Genomic DNA, 20,340 nt, shown 5'->3' with positions numbered 1-20,340 from the left:
GTTATTTTGTTTTAAAACCTACTATTTGGCTGTAACCAGTAGAAATATTTTCCTTCTGTTACAAATAAAATAACGAAATTAATGTGGCCTTTTGGGTTTTCTCTCTCGTTTAAACTGTCCACTCAAAGGAAAATAGCATCATTTTATTTTCTCAATATAAAAGTAATGCATTACTGATTTAAAAACAAATGAGCAGAAAAGTTTAAATAAGACACTCCCACGATCTGTCTCCTTTTCCAACACCTTGCTCCACATTTTACAGGGGTGCAGAAGAAATATTGGACATTCATGACTGGTGGTGGGGGGAGGTATAGAGAGAGACAGTTGGACTGGGACTAGAGAAGATAAAAAATTATTCCTCGAAGAGAAAGAAAAGGCCAACGGACACGGGAGCAGATACAGCCTCTCCCTGTGCCAAAGAAAGGCAAATTCCAACCACAAAGGGAAGCTACTTCTGGTCTCCGGGATTGGCAAAGAGGAAAATGAGTGGCAGGACCTGATGTGTCAGGGAAGGAAGGGGAGGGCCGGCTTCTGCGGCACTGCTGATGGGAGTGGTAATTGGGGTCCTGATCTCACGGTTGACGTGGCCCTCACGTGAGCTGGAGCCGACGCGTGCAGACGTCCTTCTAATCCTAGTCTTCGTTTGGTCCGGTTGCACTCTCCCCATCGCCCAGAGGGCGAGAGGGCCTGTGGCCTGGGGGAAGGAGGACGAGTTACTGCCTGGATCCCAGCAGGTTTGTGTGTGGATGGGCGTTGCCAGGGGATCCCTGCGGCGCGGGCAGTGAAGGGTGGAGGCCGAAGGGGGAGCTGTTCGCTTTCTCCAAACCCTTGCAGTATTCCTGTCCCTTACTAGAACAAAAATGGTGGACTTTGGGGCCGGATTCCAGGGGCGACCCCAGACTCGGGCGTGGTGGGATCTTTAACATCCAGGGCCTTGAATCAGGGAGGGCAGATATTCGGATTCATATCCTGTGTGCTGGTCCATCTACCAAGCCAGAATATTGGGGCTGTGCGTCTGTCTGACAGTCATTCCCCTTTTCTTTCAGTAGGGCGCTGGGCCATTTGGGAACAAAGGAAAATAGTCTGCCTGGAATCCCTGCAGGTCAGTGTAAAGCTGGGGCTGTCCCGCGGCCCCCGGAAGGACTGGGATGACTGAGGTCCTTGCCTTGACTTGGGCCCTTTACCGACTCTCAAGCAATCTTCCTGCCATTTTTTTTTTCTTTAAGAAAAAAGGATGTAACAGTGCCTGCAGGAAAAGTGCTTGTCATTGCGGGTAGGGTGCGTTGGGGAAAGGGATAGAAGAGATCGGTTGGTTTCGTTTTTCTCCTCGGATTTTCCATATCCCCCCTCTCGCCCCGCCCCGCTTCCAGTGGTTTGAAAGGGGTGTGGTTTTTGCTGGGAAAATGGCCGACCGCTGGGGCTGCGGGAGGGAGGGCCGGAGGCGGGGACCGGGGGTGGGGGAACACTGCGTAGCGGGAGGGCTGGTGTCAGCGGAGTCCAGAAAAGTGAGGGTAGGGTGACAGACAAAAAGGTAAACTCCGTTGACAGCCAGGACCCTGAATTAGGAAAAGCGGATGTTGGGACTCTCCGAAGTGCTTTTCTGTCCGCTGAGCCATCAGTTTCTGCCTTGTTGCTTGTGTCTGCAGATCTTGGGGCCGGAGGCCAGTCCAACCCTTGGAGCAGGAAGAAACGCAAAGTTGTCAAGAACCAAGTAGGTCATAATAAGGGTGATGGCATTATTTGGGGGTGGAGCATGGTGGCGACTGCAACTCGAGTGGGCCCGTGGACCCCCTCCACATCTCCCTTCTTCCCTTCTTACCTACACCATTTCGGATCTTGCAAAATAAATTGCTCTGCAGGTACAAGACAGGGAAGCAAATAGCTGAGAAGGGGTGGGCGTCAAGAGAGTCCAGGGGTTGGGAGGATGTTACTCCAAATTACTGTTTGAGGTACAGTGTCCTTGGTGTTGGTCCGTCGACCAAGCACTCACTTCTGAAGTTTGTCAGTCTTGAAGGTTTAGTGGAAGCAGAAACCGAGGTAAGGGAGGTAAGAAATTGCTCCCGAGCAGAGGTAGTTGGTATAATGACACGGGGAGGGGGGTGGTGAGTGGGGGTGTTCTGGTACCTTTGAGATGGAGGAGTTGGCAGAGGCAAGGACAGAGTTGGAGACCTTTACGCATTTCACGCCAGTCCGGCTTTTAGATATTCTCACTTCATTTTGATACAAGGAAAATGTTAACAATGAAAATGTGTGGCGACATCTTCGGAGGATGCCAATGATAAGAGTAGGGGTGGAGGTGGAATGGAGGGTTAGAGGAATCATCGAAGGAGGAAGAGGGACGGAGACAATGAATTCCAAAGCTGCACCTCTGTGAGGAGTGGAGGGCAACAGAAGGCGGGAAACATCGGGCAAGGCAGTTGTAAAGGGCTAGGAATTCAGAAGAGGGATGTATGTCCCTTCCCGGGTGATATCTGTATGTCCCCCTAGCTCTCAGCACCCCCTCCTCGCGTCCTTGTCTGCAGGTGTGCACGGAGCAGTGCCCTTGGAAGCAAGAAAGAGAAGGAAAAAACTGCCTGGACCTCTGTGGGTGCATGTGGGGGCGCCACTGTTCCCAGGACATCTGAAGGGCAGGATGGCAGGGAACTTTAACATTCTGGGGCGAGGTGGTGGAACGTGAGGTTGGAGAGTCTTGAAGTGGGGAAAATTTCCAAACTTAGCTTCCGGATGGAAGAAAGGAATCAGTGGTCTAGATATTAAGCCCCGAGTTTGCCAATATATCTGTATTTTTGTACGTTTGTTTGTTTTGTCGTTGTTTCAGTCTGTTTGCGTGCAAAGACACAAAAGGAGGAGGAGCCTGAAATCTGAACTGCATCCTTTATTCCTAGGTCAAGCTGCCTCAGAGCCGGCCAGCAGTAGCTGCAGACTCCGCCCGCGACGTGTTCGCGCTTCTCTGGGCCAGAGCGAGCGTGTTCTGTGCTCCGGTTAAGAGATTTGTCCCAGCTATACCATGGGCCGCACTCGGGAAGCTGGCTGCGTGGCCGCTGGTGTGGTTATCGGAGCTGGTGCCTGCTACTGTGTATACAGACTGGCCTGGGGAAGAGACGAGAACGAGAAAATCTGGGATGAAGACGAGGAGTCTACGGACACCTCAGAGACTGGGGTTGAGACTGTGAAAGGAGCTAAAACTAACGTTGGGGCAGGGTCTGGGGCCAAACTTCAGGGTGATTCAAAGGTCAAGCCTGAGGTGAGTTTGGGACTCGAGGATTGTCTAGGTGTAAAAGAGAAGGCCTATTCAGGATCCCACAGTGGAGGTGGCCTAGAGGCCAAGGCCAAGGCCCTTTTCAACACGCTGAAGGAACAGGCAAGTGCAAAGGCAGGCAAAGGGGCTAGGGTGGGTACCATCTCTGGGAACAGGACCCTTGCACCGAGTTTACCCTGCCCAGGAGGCAGGGGTGGAGGCTGCCACCCCACCAGGAGTGGATCTAGGGCTGGGGGCAGGGCAAGTGGAAAATCCAAGGGAAAGGCCCGAAGTAAGAGCACCAGGGCTCCAGCTACAACATGGCCTGTCCGCAGAGGCAAGTTCAACTTTCCTTATAAAATTGATGATATTCTGAGTGCTCCCGATCTTCAAAAGGTCCTCAACATACTGGAGCGAACAAATGATCCTTTTATTCAAGAAGTAGCCTTGGTCACTCTGGGTAACAATGCGGCATATTCATTTAACCAGAATGCCATACGTGAATTGGGTGGTGTCCCAATTATTGCAAAACTGATAAAAACGAAAGACCCCATAATTAGAGAAAAGACTTACAATGCCCTTAATAACTTGAGTGTGAACGCAGAAAATCAGGGTAAGATTAAGACGTACATCAGTCAAGTGTGTGATGACACCATGGTCTGTCGCTTGGACTCAGCTGTGCAGATGGCTGGGTTAAGACTGTTAACCAACATGACTGTGACTAATCATTACCAACATTTGCTTTCCTATTCTTTTCCAGACTTTTTTGCTTTGTTATTCCTAGGAAATCACTTCACCAAGATACAGACTATGAAACTAATTATAAACTTTACTGAAAATCCAGCCATGACAAGAGAGCTGGTCAGTTGTAAAGTACCATCAGAATTGATTTCCCTCTTTAATAAAGAATGGGATAGAGAGATTCTTCTTAATATCCTTACCCTATTTGAGAATATAAATGACAACATAAAAAATGAAGGGCTTGCATCATCCAGGAAAGAATTCAGCAGAAGTTCACTTTTTTTCTTATTCAAAGAGTCTGGAGTTTGTGTTAAGAAAATCAAAGCACTAGCAAATCACAATGATCTGGTGGTGAAAGTAAAAGTCCTGAAAGTATTAACCAAACTCTAATTTGGAGTCTGTCCCAAAGAGTATTGAGGTATTTGCACTTGGTACGATGTGTTTTGTAAATTCTTTGTTCTTCATTGTGAATATATGGTAAAGAGATCTTTTCAGCTGCTATTTTGGAATAATGACTATCATATATCATAACAGCGACTGATGTTGGTTTTAACGGTTGGGTTGAGGATGAACCATTTTAAGGATGCCAAATGGAATATTAGTACTTGTACACAGAAAGAATTTATTGATTTGATCTTATTACCTAGATTGAGGTATTTTTACTCTTTCCTCTACCTAAACTGACAATGAATTAGTTATACATCATGAATAAGCTACACTTTTATATTAGTTTATATTTGTTAATCTAAGACTTGTGTTCCATCAATAAAGTTGTGTTTTAAGCAGCAGAAAAAAAAGACATTGTCCTTGTCCTTCAGTTTATAATCTGTTTGGAAAAGTAAGATATATGGAAACTAAAACAAAGAGATATTAACAAACCCAGGAGACCATCAGTGCTTAGAGGCAGCAGAAACAGCTGCAGGCAACAGTGCTCAAGGAAAGTTTTACAAAGGAGAACTCTTAAGTAAGCTGGGTTTGAAGGACAGGATACAAAAAGTCAGAAGGGCGCTCAAGACAGGAGGAGGGATGAAAAGAAAGGCATGGAGATGGGAATCCTTCTCCAGAGAGAAGTGCTGGCCTGCTGGAATGGAAAGTGTAGGGAGGGTAGTGACGAGAGAGAGAGTCAGGCGGTAAAGGTGAGTCCTGTTCGTGAAGCACCCCTAACTGCTAAACTGGGGTGTATGAATATTACTGCATCCACCCCTGGGAGACATCAAGGCTTTTTGTGACCAGAGGAATGACAAGATGAAAGGAAAAAGATATGGTAGATTTATGTGCAGGAGGAATCCAAGCTGGGGTGGGGAGGGGAGTGGTGACTGGAGATTGGAAAAACAGGAAGCTACCACAAGTTAGTCCAGGCATGAGATAATAAAGGTGTGAAGTTTTACTGGTGGCCATGGAAATGGTAAGGAGAGTATGGACCTGAGAGGCCCTTTGAACCAAAAAGTGCTGAGATGTATTCTGGAGACATACAGAGAGGACCAGTTTTATTTTAGGGTCCTTGGGGTATTTGACAGAAAAATGTCCTCTTGGCCAATTCTGGTATCCATGTAAGTGAACAGTTACAACTTTGAAATAATAAGAAAGTGTACTAGAAGAAAGAATAAGTTTTAGTGCTTGTATCAGATTTCCTTTATAAGGTTGGTTAAGGTGGGGCCTTTATGGAACCATAGAGAGTGTTGTTGGGATACACACAGAAAATCTACCTCGCTCCCACGCCTCAGTGAGGGTGAGGTTGTCGGGGGAGGAGCACTCTCAAATTGCTGGTGGGAGTATTCACTGGTACAAGGTCCATTGGAATATATGCACATCCTTTGACCCTGTAATTCCACTTGTAGAAATGTATCTTTAGGAAATAATCACATAATTGGCTTGTAGGAAGCTGTGCATCTTCAAACTGTTTTGAAAGGTCTAAAGTTGTAAATGACCCAAGTATCTCAAGATAGGCAGTTAGCTAAATAAATTAATGTATGTCTACACATTTAAATATTATGCAACTATTGAAAATGTTGATGGACATCTACATGTGCCTACATGAGAAATTCAGCATATAGTTTTTTTTAAAAAAATAATTTTTAATTTTTGTTGGTACATAATAGGTGTATATATTTATGGGTTACATGAGATATTTTGATACAGGTATGCAATGTGTCATCATCACATCAGAGTTAATGGGGTATCGATCATCTCAAGCATTTATCCTTTGTGTTACAAACAATCCAGTTATACTCTTAGCTATTTTACAATGTACAATTAAATTATTATTGACTATAGTCACCCTGTTGAGCTATCGAATACTAGATCTTATTCATTATTTCTAACCATTTAGTTTTATTTATTTATTTTTAATTTTTATTTTACATTAAGTTCCGGGATACATGTGCAGAACGTGCAGGTTTGTTACATAGGTGTACGTGTGCCATGGTGATTTGCTGCACCTATTAACCTGTCATCTAAGTTCCTTCTCCTTGTCCCCTACCCCCCAACAGGCTCTGGCCTGTGTTGTTCCCCTCCCTGTGTCCATGTGTTCTCATTGTTCAGCTCCCACTTATGAGTGAGAACATGTGGTGTTTGGTTTTTTGTTCCTGTGTTAGTTTGCTGAGGATAATGGCTTCCAACTTCATCCATGTCCCTGCAAATGACATGATCTCATTACTTTCTAGGGCTGTATAGTATTCCATGGTGTATATGTACCACATTTTCTTTATCCAGTCTATCATTGATGGGCATTTGGGTTGGTTCCATGTCTTTGCTATTGTAAACAGTGCTGCAATAAACATACGCATGCATGTGTCCTTATAGTAGAATGATTTATAATCGTTTGGGTATGTACCCAGTAATGGGATTGCTGGGTCAAAAGGTATTTCTGGTTCTAGATCCTTGAGGAATCACCGCACTGTCTTCCACAATGGTTGAACTAATTTACATTCTCACCAACAGTGTAAAAGTGTTCCTATTTCTCCACAGCCTTGCCAGAATCTGTTGTTTCTTGACTTTTTAATAGTAGCCATTCTGACTAGTGTGAGGTGGTATCTCACTGTGGTTTTGATTTGCATTTCTCTAATGATCAGTGGTGTTGAGCCTTTTTTCATGTTTCTTGGCCACATAAATGTCTTCTTTTGAGAAGTGACTGTTCATATACTTTGCCCACTTTTTGATGGGGTTGTTTTTTACTTGTAAATTTATTTAAGTTCTTTGTAGATTTTGGATATTAGACCATTATCAGATGAGTAGACTTCAAAAATTTTCTCCCATTCTATCCATTTTTTGTACCCATTAAGCATTCGCACTTCCCACTTCCCCTCAGTCTTTGGTAACCATCATTCTCCTCTCTTATGAGTTCAATTGTTCGAATTTTTATCTTCCACAAATAAGAGAGAACATCAGCATATAATCTTAAGTGGGAAAAGTAGGCTGTAAAATCACATGCCACACTTTTTCTGAAGAAAACATATCTAAATTATCTCTGCATAAACTCTGCTGCACACTCCGAGAATGTTGTTAGTTCTCTATGGATGATTTTATCGACTTTTTACCCATAAAATTAAGATATATCTGCATATTTAAATATTCTGCAGCCATTGAAAATATTGATTGACATCTACATTTATTTACATGGAAAATATGCAGCATATAATCTTAAATAGGGAAGGTGGTTACATGACTATATACACAGTATATCCCATTTTTGAGAAGTATCAAGCTTTATATGCATTAAAACTTCTCAAAGGCTATATACCCAAATGAGAAGACTAGTTATTTATTGGTAAAATGATAATGTATGAATTTAATATTTATTCTTTTATTCTCATGTATGTTTTCTTATCTATAATAGATGTTGAGTTGTGTAATTGTTGGGAAAGAAAAATGTCGAATTCAGGTAAGGTTGGAACTTAAGGAGATGATAGAATGGCAGAGTTTATATGGATATTTTTGGAACACATACTGAGTGGAAAATGTTTACACCAAAAAGGGAGATGCATTAAAATTATAGATATACTGTGAAGATGGGGATAATATCACATAGGGGTAATGTATATAAAATGCTAAAATAGTGTTGGAATGTAGCAGTTAATTACTGAAAGTGAAGACCCTTAGTTTCCAAAAAGGCAAGAGTTGAAAATTTTTGGTTTGCCTTTTTTTCTAAGGTGTCATTCTACCATACACAAGTGGCATTTGGTAAACAAAATGTTAAAATAATTTCTCTTAGGTGTAGGGTCTTTGTTCTCTTTTAAGAATTGAGAATGCTTCCTTGCTGTGATCTTGTCAATTTCTACGACATTTCTGATGTCTCGGTGATGTTACTGTGATTTAGACATGAAGCCTAAGTCAGTGTTTCTCAAAGTAGTGTTGGTGGAATACCAGGAATGCATGTATATGTTTTTAGGTTTCACAAGTTCCCTAGAAATGTCTTTTAAATGTTATTTTCAGGTCACTGATAATTTAAAGAAATTCATTATAAATATATTCTGTATTTTAACGTGTTACCCAGTGATTTTGGAGCCAAATTTTGGGTTTATATTAAATATTGTCATGGTACTAAGCAGCACTATTGTATTCATTCATCATAAGATAGACTTGTTTAGTATCTCCAAAATTATGATGCATTTACAACTGAGGACACCTTAGCATTGTGTCGTAGTTTAATTAGAAGTATTTTTCTTTATTTTTAATTAAATTAAATTTATTTATTTATTTATTTATTTAAATTTAAATTAAATTAAATTTATTTATTTATTTATTTATTTTGAGATGGAGTTTTGCTCTTGTTGCCCAGGCTGGAGTGCAATGGCACAATCTCGGCTCACTGCAACCTCTGCCTCCTGGGTTCAAGGATTCTCCTGCCTCAGCCTCCTGAGTAGCTTGAATTACAGGCGCCCGCCACCACGCCCGGCTAGTTTTTTTTAGTATTTTTTAGTAGAGATGGGGTTTCACCGTGTTAGCCAGGATGGTCTCGATCTCCTGACCTCGTGATCCACCCGTCTCGGCCTCCCAAAGTGCTAGGATTACAGGCTTGAGCCACTGCGCCCGGACTAAATTTATTTATTATTGAGATGGAGTTTTGCTCTTGTTGCCCAGGCTGGAGTGCAATGGCACAATCTCGGCTCACTGCAACCTCTGCCTCCTGGGTTCAAGCGATTCTCCTGCCTCAGCCTCCTGAGTAGCTTGAATTACAGGCGCCCGCCACCACGCCCAGCTAATTTTTTGTATTTTTAGTAGAGACGGGGTTTCATCATGTTGGCCAGACTGGTATTGAACTCCTGACCTCAGGTGATCCACCCGCCTCGGCCTCCCAAGGTGTTGGGATTACAGGCGTGAGTCACTGGGCTCGGCCAACTTTTCCTGCTTAGTGGTATACAAAATAATTAATGTAGGCTGGGTGTGATGGCTCATACCTGTAATCCCAGCACTTTGGGGGGCCGAGGTGGGCAGAACCTGAGGTCAGGAGTTTGAGACCAGCCTGGCCAACGTGGTGAAATCCCGTCTCTACTAAAAATACGAAAATTAGCCGGGTGTGGTGGCACAAGCCTGTAATCCCAGCTACTTGGGGGGCTGAGGCAGGAGAATTGCTTCAACCTGGGAGACAGAGGTTGCAGTCAGCCGAGATCACGCTACTGCACTCCAGCCTGGGTGACAGAGCAAGACTCCATCTAAAATAAATAAATACATAAATAAATAAAATAATAAATAAATAAATAAAATAAAAATAAAATAATTATGTATTTAATAATCAGAGGCATCATAGATTAATGAAATTCTTTTTCTAGTCAATGAGAAAAATGTAAAGATGTACTCAATATGCAGCAGATGTATTTCCTCTACAATACATAAGTTTGTACTTGCAGAGATTTTGCAGGAGTTTGAGTAAGGAAACTGGCGGAAGGATGAGACTGTGTCATCAGGCTCTCCTTAATGAAGGAATGTTTAAATTAAGAGAGTTCGTGTTGTCATCAATACCATGTTCATGTTACAGATTGTGATTTAGGGCTGCCAAAGCAACATTATCAGTCTCATGAAATTATATGTTATTTACATTTCTTTGGCTTTATAGCTTGGCTTATTTTTAATTTGTGAAGTCGCTTTGTTTTATACTTTCTGTGAAAGCTGTAAATGAACAAAGACTAATATAATATAAAATTTCTTCCAAAAAGTATGCTATCTGTCTGGAAAAGATAAGTGTTGAGAATAGATGTCTACTTGTAATATACATGATTGTGTATAATAGAAACATTTTAAAATAAAACATTAAAATGTGTGTATAAAATTCTTGAAGCATTTGTTTTGGATTTTAGGTATGTAAATTTTTAAGTAACATCATAATAAAAATAATTTCAAACAATGATAGGGGCCTTTGAGGAGTTTTCTCCTTTTTAGAATAATATTACTTAAATTTTATAAGCAATCCACTTATGTCAAAGACATGTATATTATAGAAGAAAAGAGGTGGGTCGCACCTAATATTTATCAGACACTGTTTGGCACTTCACATTTCTTTTTATCCACTCAATTTCTTCAACAGTCCTGTCAAGTAAGCACTATTATACCTTTATTGCAGAAGAAATAAGACTTGGAGAAGTTAGGTAAAATTTCCAAGATCACTCAGTTATTAAAAAGCAGGGCTAATGGCCTTCCAAACGTGAGTAATTGGTTGCTTTAAAATCACTTCATATGGAGACAAACACCTGTATAACGCCTCTTTAGTTACTCAACACAAAACTACCTCTTGATGAAGATGAAGAAGGATGTGAGATTCTTCTTGTTGAGCCCATAACTTTATAGATACCCACACAGCAACATGTAGAGGAAAGAGCAAAGTCTCAGGAATTGCCAATAGGTGAGACTTGGAAGAGGAACAGATAAACTACTATTTATATTGCTGCTTCTGTGTGACACGATGAGCAGTTTGGGCATGGGGCAAATAATAATTTCTGTATTGATACATTGAACTTGAGACGCAGAGTGAATTTTACACCTGGAGTAAAAACGAGGCTAATTTGAGCAACGAAAAGTCCCAGTGAGGCAGGTCTGAATAGCATCCATCTGCTCCTTTCCCCTTTCCCTTGTTCCTTCTCATTCTTTTTTCCACTTCCTCCCTCCTACTTATCTTTATTTCCTCCTTCTGGAAGGTCATTGGTGGTAGCCTCCCTGGGCTTTTCTGACACTTCAATTTCCGTGACACCATGCCATGTATCCGTGGGCATTCAATACAGAATAACAACTGTCGTTGCTCTAGTCATAAGGTGACCCTGAGTGTGACTGGATGCCAGGAATTTTTGGAAACTTTGTTGAACAGAACAGAGACTGAGAAGGAACTAGTCTTAGCTTGGCATGGCCACACGTGCACTGCATGAATTTTTGATATCCTGCATCTGGTCTTATTTAGACTGAATAACCCGGAGTCTGGGAAAGGTGGTATGAGATAGATGTATGACTGCCTGGTTCAGGCAGCCAGGTCACACGTTAATGTCCCAATGTTTTCACATGGGATGCTGTCACTCCCAATCCTTTTGGGAAGGGCAGAGTTCTAGGATTGTGGCTAATTGTGGTAGCCCACTGGGGCAGGGAGGAGGCAGTGTCCTCTACTTTAGAGAGGATGGCAGCTCCTGGGAAACCAAGGAAACTAGAAACTCAGAGGATGTCCTGCTATTTTGGTTTTGTTCTTATTTAACAGTTTTAGGACTATAAGTGAGTCTATCCCAGTTGAAATATGATCAAAAGTGATTTTACAAAAGTCAAGTTTTTAGCAGGGCTTGGTGGCTCATTCCTGTAATCCCAGCACCTTGGGAGTCTGAGATGGGAAGATCACTTGAGCCCAGGAGTTCGAGACCAGTCTGGGGAACATGGTGAAAGCCCCCTCTCTAAAAAAAATACAAAAATTAGCTGGGCATGTTGGCATGTGCCTGTAGTCCCAGGACTCCGGGAGACTGAGGTGGGAGGATCACTTGTGCCTGGGAAGGTTGAGGCTGCATTGAACTGTGATCATGCCACTGCACGTCAGCCTGGGCAACAGAGTGAGACCCTATCTCAAAAAAAAAAAGTAGATATTTGTCCTGTTGTAAATTGTCAACCAGTATACATAATATTTCAAGATTTGTCTTGTCATAAATTGTCAACCAATATACATAATATTTCAAAGCTCAGGAAATGTTTTTTTTTTTTAATTCACATTTTACCTGTCTTGTTTCAGAAGACATTCCAAGTGTATGTTTAGCAAATTGATGTGGTTCGGGCAAAATTTATGTTTACAGCTCTCGTCATTAATTTCTCTGCTAAGTTCCCTTGAAATTGGTTTTTAAAATAATGATTCATACTATTTTCAAGCCTAGCTTTTTACATTAATTTTGCATTGCATCCTAGGATGAAGGTTTTCTCTGGTTTCTCTCTTTAAGCCATGGCTCTTCCTGCAACTACCTGATGAGTTCTTCCTGCTGGCTGCACAAATAAAATCAATCCATGGCATTGCAGTAAAGAGAGTTTAATTTGACATGAGTCCAGCCATGCCACACCAGAGACAGAGTTATTACTTAAATCAATCTCCCCCCAAATTCGGAGACTGGGGTTTTTAAAGCATAAATTGGTGGATAAGAGGTCAAGGAGTGGGGAGTGTTGACTGGTCGGGTTGGAGATTGAAATCACAGGGAGTCAAAGCTGTTCTCTTGTGCTGAGTCAGTTCCTGGGTGGGGACCACAAGACCAGATGAGCCAGTTTATTGATCTGGGTGGTGCCAGCTGATCCATTGAGTACAGGGTCTGAAAAATATCTGGAGCACCAATCCTAGGTTTTATAATAGTGATGTTATCCGTAGGAACAACTGGGGGGATTTAGAATCCTGTGGCCTCTAGCTGCGTGACTCCTAAGTCACATATATATATATATAAAATCTTGCTGTTACCCAGGCTGGAGTGCAATGGTGTGATCTTGGCTCACTGTAACCTCCGCTTCCCGGGTTCAAGCAATTCTCCTTCCTCAGTTTCCCAAGTAGCTGGGACTACAGGCGCGTGCCACCATGTCCAGCTAAGTTTTGTATTTTTAGTACAGACGGGTTTTGCCGTGTTGGCCAGGCTGGTCTCGAACTGTTGACCTCAGGTGATCACCTGCCTTAGCCTCCCAAAGTGCTGAGATTACATGCGTGAGCCACCGCACCTGGCCCTAAGTCATAATTTCTAATCTTACGTCTAATTTCTTAGTCCTACAAAGGCAGTCTGGTTCTCAAATAGCCCTTTCCCGAAATAAAGAAAGGGGGTTTGTTTTTGGAAAGGACTGTTATTATCTTTATTTCAAAGTTAAGCTAAAAACTAAGTTCCTCCCAAAGTTAGTTCAGCTTATACCCAAGAATGAACAAGGACAGCTTGGAGGTTAGAAGCAAGATGGAGTCGATTAGGTCAGATCTCTTTCACTGTCATAATTTTCTCAGTTATAATTTTTGCAAAGGGGGTTTCATTCCTTGCCTTTAAGCCAGAGCTGTCTCACCACCATCCTGGGGGCTCTGGTCTGCTCTGCCCTAAGGGTGTGGTATTAGCAGGAAAGGGGGTATTTACTTATCAGAGTAGCATAGCTTCTTGCTTGACCCTCTCCATGGGGGCCCTCTCAGGCATTGTACTAAGGGCTTGGGCAATGTTTGTGTTTGGGGATAGGCAGGAGAGGAGGGAGAAGGGAGGATGGAGTGAAGAAAGCCTTATCGGAGGGGTACTTTTATCCTGATAGGGTCTTGAAAATGTAATTCACTTCACCATTAAGAATGGGCTAAGTGTTAGTCTCTGGCCCTGTTGATCATCAATGTTTTAAAAAGTGAAAGAGTAGGTGTGATACTAGCATCTTAGTTTTGGCATAAAGCCTCTTTATTTATTGAGCATTTTTAAGTTTGCAGAGGACATGACATACTGTCAAATGGGGTGGAATTCCCTTTTGAAAATAAAATTCAAAATGATAATTTACGTTACTGTAAGAAAATATAATTATCAAGCAGACCACATCCTTAGTGTTTGCTGCTCAGAACATTCTCTCCCTAAGATCAATCTACATAGGAAACCACACTATCATTTATTGTTTATTTAATGCTCAGGAAACTTAACCAACTTAACTAGAGGTTGGTGCCATCAAAGTTGGAGAGTCTTGTGATTCTCTAATTCATTTAGCTTTGTTCATGTTTTTTCCTTTATAGGTGATTACCTACTTGTGATCAAATCTTACATATTTTCCCTTTGTGGCTTCTAGGTTTTTGGTCATGCTGAGGAAGCTCTCGGTTATAAAAATAGACTCATATTCCCTTCAAGCACTTTATACACACATTTTAACATTTTGTTTAATATTTTTTCTATTATACACAATCATGTATATTACAAGTAGACATCTATTCTCAACACTTATCTTTTCCCAGATAGCATACTTCTTGGAAGACATATTATATTCTATTGGTCTTTGGTTATTTACAGAGTATTATTCTTTTCCATAAATAGGATCTTTATTTTTATGGTTGCTACTTTGGAGGCATGGTGCACTGAGCTACTAGCTACTATTTGTGAAGTCCTATACTGCAGAGCTTGTTTTATTAAAAATAGAATTAATGGTTTGGGTGGTTTCTTAGCTCAGGACTAGAAAACAGAACCTGGGGCAAAAGTTTACCTGGTGACGCTGCTGGGATGTTCAATACAAGTGAGGGGAAAAGGCAAGTGAGGCAAGGAAAGACAGAAAGCAAATATGAGGGAGTGAGTCACCCATCTGAACCTAACTTGTCAACAAAAACACAGCTGATTATTTTATCTCGTGTGATGTCTTCAGTAAGTCACATAAAATTACTGCATCTAAGAACAGTCTATCTAAGTGGGAGAAATAAAAAAGATTTTTTCTGTCAGCTCTTTTGAGTAGCCAGATTTCCATTGATCAAAGTTAGCTCCATGGGACATTAATTCCCCTGTACGTCTATGCGTCTAGTCTGTCTAGTTTGCAACTGTAATACTCTTTTCTTGTTAGGTGACACTATGTTAGGGTGACTTCAAGCTGTGGCTGGAACACCAATGGCAATGGCAGTGGCAGTGGCCTAGGCTCTAAGAATGTAGAAACAGCATAAATCATTGCTGCTTCCTCTGGTCAGGAAGTAAGGAAGTTGATCAGGGCTCAGGATAGGTAGTGGGGCCAAGTGAGTTTAGGATGACACATAACTTAGGAAAGGTTGTGATACTAATTGTGTCACAAGTCCATTATGAAAGACCCTAAAACACCATTGAGCAGGCTACAATATACTTTGGGCTATTAAAATTCTTCAATTTTACAATTTATAAAAGGTGATCTGGACCAAAAAAATTATGAGTCAGCAATTAAAGTGCTCATAATATCTTCTGTCTCTGGATACATGACAATGAATGAGCTAATCAGTGTGTTTGAGCATTTTTCAGTCTGCTGGCTAATCTTGTTCTTCAAGTTACATATTATCTGTGCCTTGCAACCAAAGGATGAGACATCCCAGAAACACAAAACATGCTATTAGATCTTAGAGACATGAGCAATACTAATCAAGACATCTTTGCAGGCACTTGCAAGAGAAAGTGACATTCTATCTGACAAAGTGGGTAAGATATAAATATAACTTTAAAAAAGATATTGAGTACAAATAGAGAAAATAACACAAGGGATAAAATGAAATAAATGAGGCTGGGCACAGTGGCTCAAGCTTGTAATCCCAGTACTTTGGGAGGCTGAGGCAGGTAAATTGCTCGAGCCCAGGAGTTTGAGACCAGCCTGGGGAATATAGTGAAACCTCATCTCTACCAAAAACCCCCCCACAAAAACTGAGGTGGGAGGATCACCTGAGACTTGGGAGGTCAAGGCAGCTGTGATGGCACCACTGCACTTCAGCCTGGGCAACAGAGTGAGACGTCGTCTCAAAAACAAAAACAAAAAATATTAAACAAGTGTAAGAAGGACGTTGGAGTTAGATGATTTAATTCTAATTGTAGCAATTGATTAATTTGTATTTTTTGCCATACTTACGGATTATATTTGTTATTATATTTTAAATTTTGCATGTACATTCATTGGTGGGATTAATGTATCATCATCATGTATCTTTCTCATCATGAAGTTTTGATATTAAGGTTGTATGGCTTCATTTTTCACTATGTAATGGTGTCTTTTGATAAAGGGAAATTTATCAATATTTTTCTTCATTTTACTTTATTCTTTTAAAGAAACTTTATCCTACTATAATGTCATTGAAGATTATCTACATTATCTTCTAGAAGCTTTATAATTTTCCCTTTCACATTTAGATTTATAATTCACCTAGAATTTATTTTTGTATGTGATGTGAGGTAAGGGTCAAGATTCAATTTCCCCACATATGGATATCCAATTGACCCAGCACCATTTCTTGAGAAGGCCATTCTTTCTTCCACTACACTACAGTGTCACCTTTGTAATAGTTATGTTGCTATATATGTATGAATCTGTCTCGGGACTTTCTATTCTTTCAATTCGTCTATTTTTTTTGTCCTTGCACCTGTGTTCTTGTACCTTGTCACAATTACTGTAGCTTTATTGTAAAACTTGATGTTTGCTAATATAAATTCTCTTTATTGTTCTTTTTCAACATTATTTTGGTTATTCTTGGATTTCTACATTTACATATAGATTTAAAAAATAAGTTTGCCAAATTACACACACACACACACACACACACACACACACTTGCACACACTCTTGGAATTTTGTTGGGAACTGCACTGAATCTACAGACCAATTTGGTGAGAATTAACACATTTCACATTTACAATATTGAGTTACTCATTCCATTAATATGGTTTACTACTCATTTCTTTGTTCTTTAATTTCTTTCAATAATGTAGCATTCAGATTCAGACTTGCATATACTTTGTTAGGATAATTATTAAGATTTTGTGGCTTCTCAATGCTATTCTAAATGGCCTGGATTTTAAAAGTTCATTTTCCTATTGTTTGCTACTGGTATATAGAACTACAACTGATTTTAAAAAATAGATTGACATGAGGGATTGCTGGCAAGATGGCAGAATAGGGGCAGTTCTGGTCAGCAGCTCCCAGCAAGGTCAATGCAGAAGGCAGGTGATTTCTGTATTTCCAACTGAGGTACCTGGTTCATCTCACTGGGACTGGTTGGACAGTGGACGCAGCCCATGGAGGGTGAACTGAAGCAGGGTGGGGCATTGCCTCACATGGGAAGCACAAGGTGTCAGGGAATTTTCTCCTCTACCCAAGGGAAGCTGTGAGGGACTGTGCCTGAGGAACCGTGCACTCCGGCCCAGATACTGCACCTTTCCCATGGTCTTCACAACCCACAGACCAGGAGATTTCCTCCAGTGCCTACCCCACCAGGGCCCTGGGTTTCAAGCACAAAACTGCGTGGCCGTTTGGGCAGACACCAAACTAGCTGCAGAGTTTGTTTTTTTTTTTTTCCATACCCCAGTGGCACCTGAAACACCAGCAAGTCAGAACCGTTCACTCCCCTAGAAAGAGGGCTGAAGTCAGGGAGCCAAGTGGTCTGGCTCGGTGGGTCCCACCCCCATAGAGCCCAGCAAGCTAAGATCCGCTGGCTTGAAATTCTTGCTGCCAGCACAGCAGCAGTCTGAGATTGACCTGGGATACTTGAGCTTGGTGGGGGGAGGGGGGTCTGCCATTGCTGAGGCTTGAGTAGGCGATTTTGCCCTCAAAGTGTAAACAAAGCTGCCAGGAAGTTCAAACTGGGCGGAGCCCACTGCAGCTCAGCAAGGCCGCTGTGGCCAGACTGCCAGATTTCTCCTCTTTGGGCAGGGCATCTCTGAAATAAAAGGCAGCAGCCCCAGTCAGGGACTTACAGATGAAAAACCCATCTCCCTGGGACAGAGCACCTGGGGGAAGGGGCAGCTGTGGGTACAGCTTCAGCAGACTTAAACGTCCCTGCCTGACAGCTCTGAAGAGAGCAGTGGACCTCTCAGCACAGCATTCGAGCTCTGCTAAGGGTCAGACAGCTTCCTCAAGTGGGTCCCTGACCCCCGTGTATGCTGACTGGGAGACACCTCCCAGTAGGGATCGACAGACACCTCATACAAGAGAGCTCTGGTTGACATCTGGCAGGTGCCCCTCTGGGATGAAGCTTCCAGAGGAAAGAACAGGCAGCAATCTTTGCTGTTCTGTAGCTTCCGCTGGTGATACCTAGGCAAACAGGGTCTGGAGTAGACCTCCAGCAAACTTCAGCAGACCTGCAGCAGAGGAACTTGACTGTTAGAAGGAAAACTAACAAACAGAAAGGAATAGCACATTCACTCAGAGACCCCATCCACAGGTCACAAACATCAAAGACCAAAGGGGGATAAATTCACAAAAATGGGGAGAAACCCATGCAAAAAGACTGAAAATTCCAAAAACAAGAATGCCTCTTCTCCTCCAAAGGATCACAACTCCTCGCCAGCAAGGGAACAAAACTGGACAGAGAATGAGTTTGACGAATTGACAGAAGCAGGCTTCAGAATGTGGATAATAAGAAACTCGTCCGAGCTAAAGGAGTATGTTCTAGCTGAATGCAAGGAAGCTAAGAACCTTGAAAAAATATTAGATGAATTGCTAACTAGAATAAACAGTTTAGAGAAGAACATAAATGACCTGATGGAGCTGAAAAACATAACATGAGAACTTCATGAAGCATACACAAGTACTAATAACCAAATCAATCAAGCGAAAGAATGGATATCAGAGATTGAAGATCAACTTAATGAAATAAAGTGAGAAGACAAGATTAGAGAAAAAAGAATAAAAAGGAACGAACAAAACCTCCAAGAAAAATGGGGCTATGTGAATAGATCAAATCTACGTTTGATTGGTGTACCTGAAAGTGATGGGGAGAATGGAACCAAGTTGGAAAACACTCTTCAGGATGTTATCCAGGGGAACTTCCCCAACCTAGCAAGACAGGCCAACATTCAAATTCAGGAAATAAGAGAACACCACAAAGATACTCCTCGAGAAGAGCAACCTGAAGACACATAATCATCAGATTCACCAAGGTGGAAATGAAGGAAAAAATGTTAAGGGCAGCCAGAAAGAAAGGCCAGGTTACCTATAAAGGGAAGCCCATCAGACTAACAGTGGATCTCTCTGCAGAAACCCGACAAGCCAGAAGAGAATGAGGGCCAATATTTAACATTCTTAAAGAAAAGAAATTTAAATCCAGAATTTGATATCCAGCCAAACTAAGCTTCATAAGCAAAAGAGAAATACAATTCACTACAGACAAGCAAATGCTGAGAGATTTTGTCACCACCAAGCCTGCCTTACAAGAGTTCCTGAAGGATGCACTAAACATGGAAAGGAACAACTGGTAACAGCCACTACAAAACCATACCAAATTGTAAAGACCATTTACATTATGAAGAAATTGCAACTAACGGGCAAAATAACCAGCTAGCATAATAATGACAGGATCAAATTCACACATAACAATATTAACCTTAAATATAAATGGGCTAAATGCCCCAATTAAAAGACACAGACTGGCAAACTGGATAAGGAGTCAAGACCCATCAGTGTGCTGTATTCAGCAGACCCATCTCATGTGCAAAGACACACATTGGCTCAAAATAAAGGGATGGAGGAATATTTACCTAGCAAACAGAAAGACAAAAAAAAGCAGGAGTTGCAATCCTAATCTCTGATAAAACAGACTTTAAACCAACAAAGACCAAAAGAGACAAAGAAGGGCAATACATGATACTAAAGGGATCAATTCAACAAGAAGAGTTAATTATCCTAAATATATATACACCCAATACAGGAGTATCCAGATACATAAAGCAAGTTCTTAGAGACCTACGAAGAGACTTAGACTCCCACACAATAATAGTGGCAGACTTTAACACCCCACTCTCCATATTAGACAGGTCAATGAGACAGAAAATTAACTAGGATATTCAGGACTTGAACTCAGTTCTGGACCAAGCAGACCTAATAGACATCTACAGAACTCTCCACCCCAAATCAACAGACTATACATTCTCCTCAGCACCTCATCGCACTTATCCTAAAATTGACCACATAATTGGAAGTAAAACACTCCTCAGCAAATGCAAAAGAACAGAAATCAAAACAAACAGTCTCTCAGACCACAGTGCCAGCAAATTAGAACTCAGGATTAAGAAACTCACTCAAAACTGCACAACTACATGGAAACTGAACAACCTGGTCCTGACTGAATACTGGGTAAATAACAAAATGAAAGCAGAAATAAAGATGTTCTTTGAAACCAATGAGAACAAAGATACAACATACCGCAATCTCTGGGACACATTTAAAGCAGTGTGTAGAGGGACATTTATAGCACTAAATGCCCACAAGAGAAAGCAGGAAAGATCTAAAAT

General features: G+C 41.5%; 1 protein-coding gene across 4 annotated transcripts; it reads left to right on the top strand.

Moving 5' to 3' along the window:
• Window positions 1-251: 251 nt before the first annotated feature.
• Window positions 252-4,776, top strand: ARMCX1 (armadillo repeat containing, X-linked 1). 4 transcript variants are annotated; one of them, XM_011954531.1, is made up of 4 exons: window positions 252-734; window positions 1,047-1,102; window positions 1,647-1,711; window positions 2,886-4,776. In XM_011954531.1, exon 4 carries the CDS (start codon window positions 3,008-3,010, stop codon window positions 4,367-4,369), a length of 1,362 nt encoding a protein of 453 aa, XP_011809921.1. In that variant the 5' UTR covers window positions 252-734; window positions 1,047-1,102; window positions 1,647-1,711; window positions 2,886-3,007; the 3' UTR covers window positions 4,370-4,776. The 4 variants fall into 4 exon arrangements, with proteins under 4 accessions (XP_011809921.1, XP_011809922.1, XP_011809923.1 ...); XM_011954532.1 differs by having other exon boundaries at window positions 557-734; window positions 1,050-1,102; XM_011954533.1 differs by lacking the exon at window positions 1,047-1,102 and having other exon boundaries at window positions 624-734.
• Window positions 4,777-20,340: the final 15,564 nt, after the last annotated feature.

This window comes from Colobus angolensis, unplaced genomic scaffold (genome assembly GCF_000951035.1).
Source record: "Colobus angolensis palliatus isolate OR3802 unplaced genomic scaffold, Cang.pa_1.0 Scaffold385, whole genome shotgun sequence".
Classification (NCBI taxonomy): Eukaryota; Metazoa; Chordata; class Mammalia; order Primates; family Cercopithecidae; genus Colobus; species Colobus angolensis.
The sequence above is the reverse complement of the archived record's forward strand: the minus strand, read 5'-3'. Positions and strand labels throughout refer to the sequence as shown.

Excerpts from the sequence above, each read along its gene's own strand:
- ARMCX1 (XM_011954531.1), top strand. The coding sequence starts at position 3,008 with ATGGGCCGCACTCGGGAAGCTGGCTGCGTGGCCGCTGGTGTGGTTATC.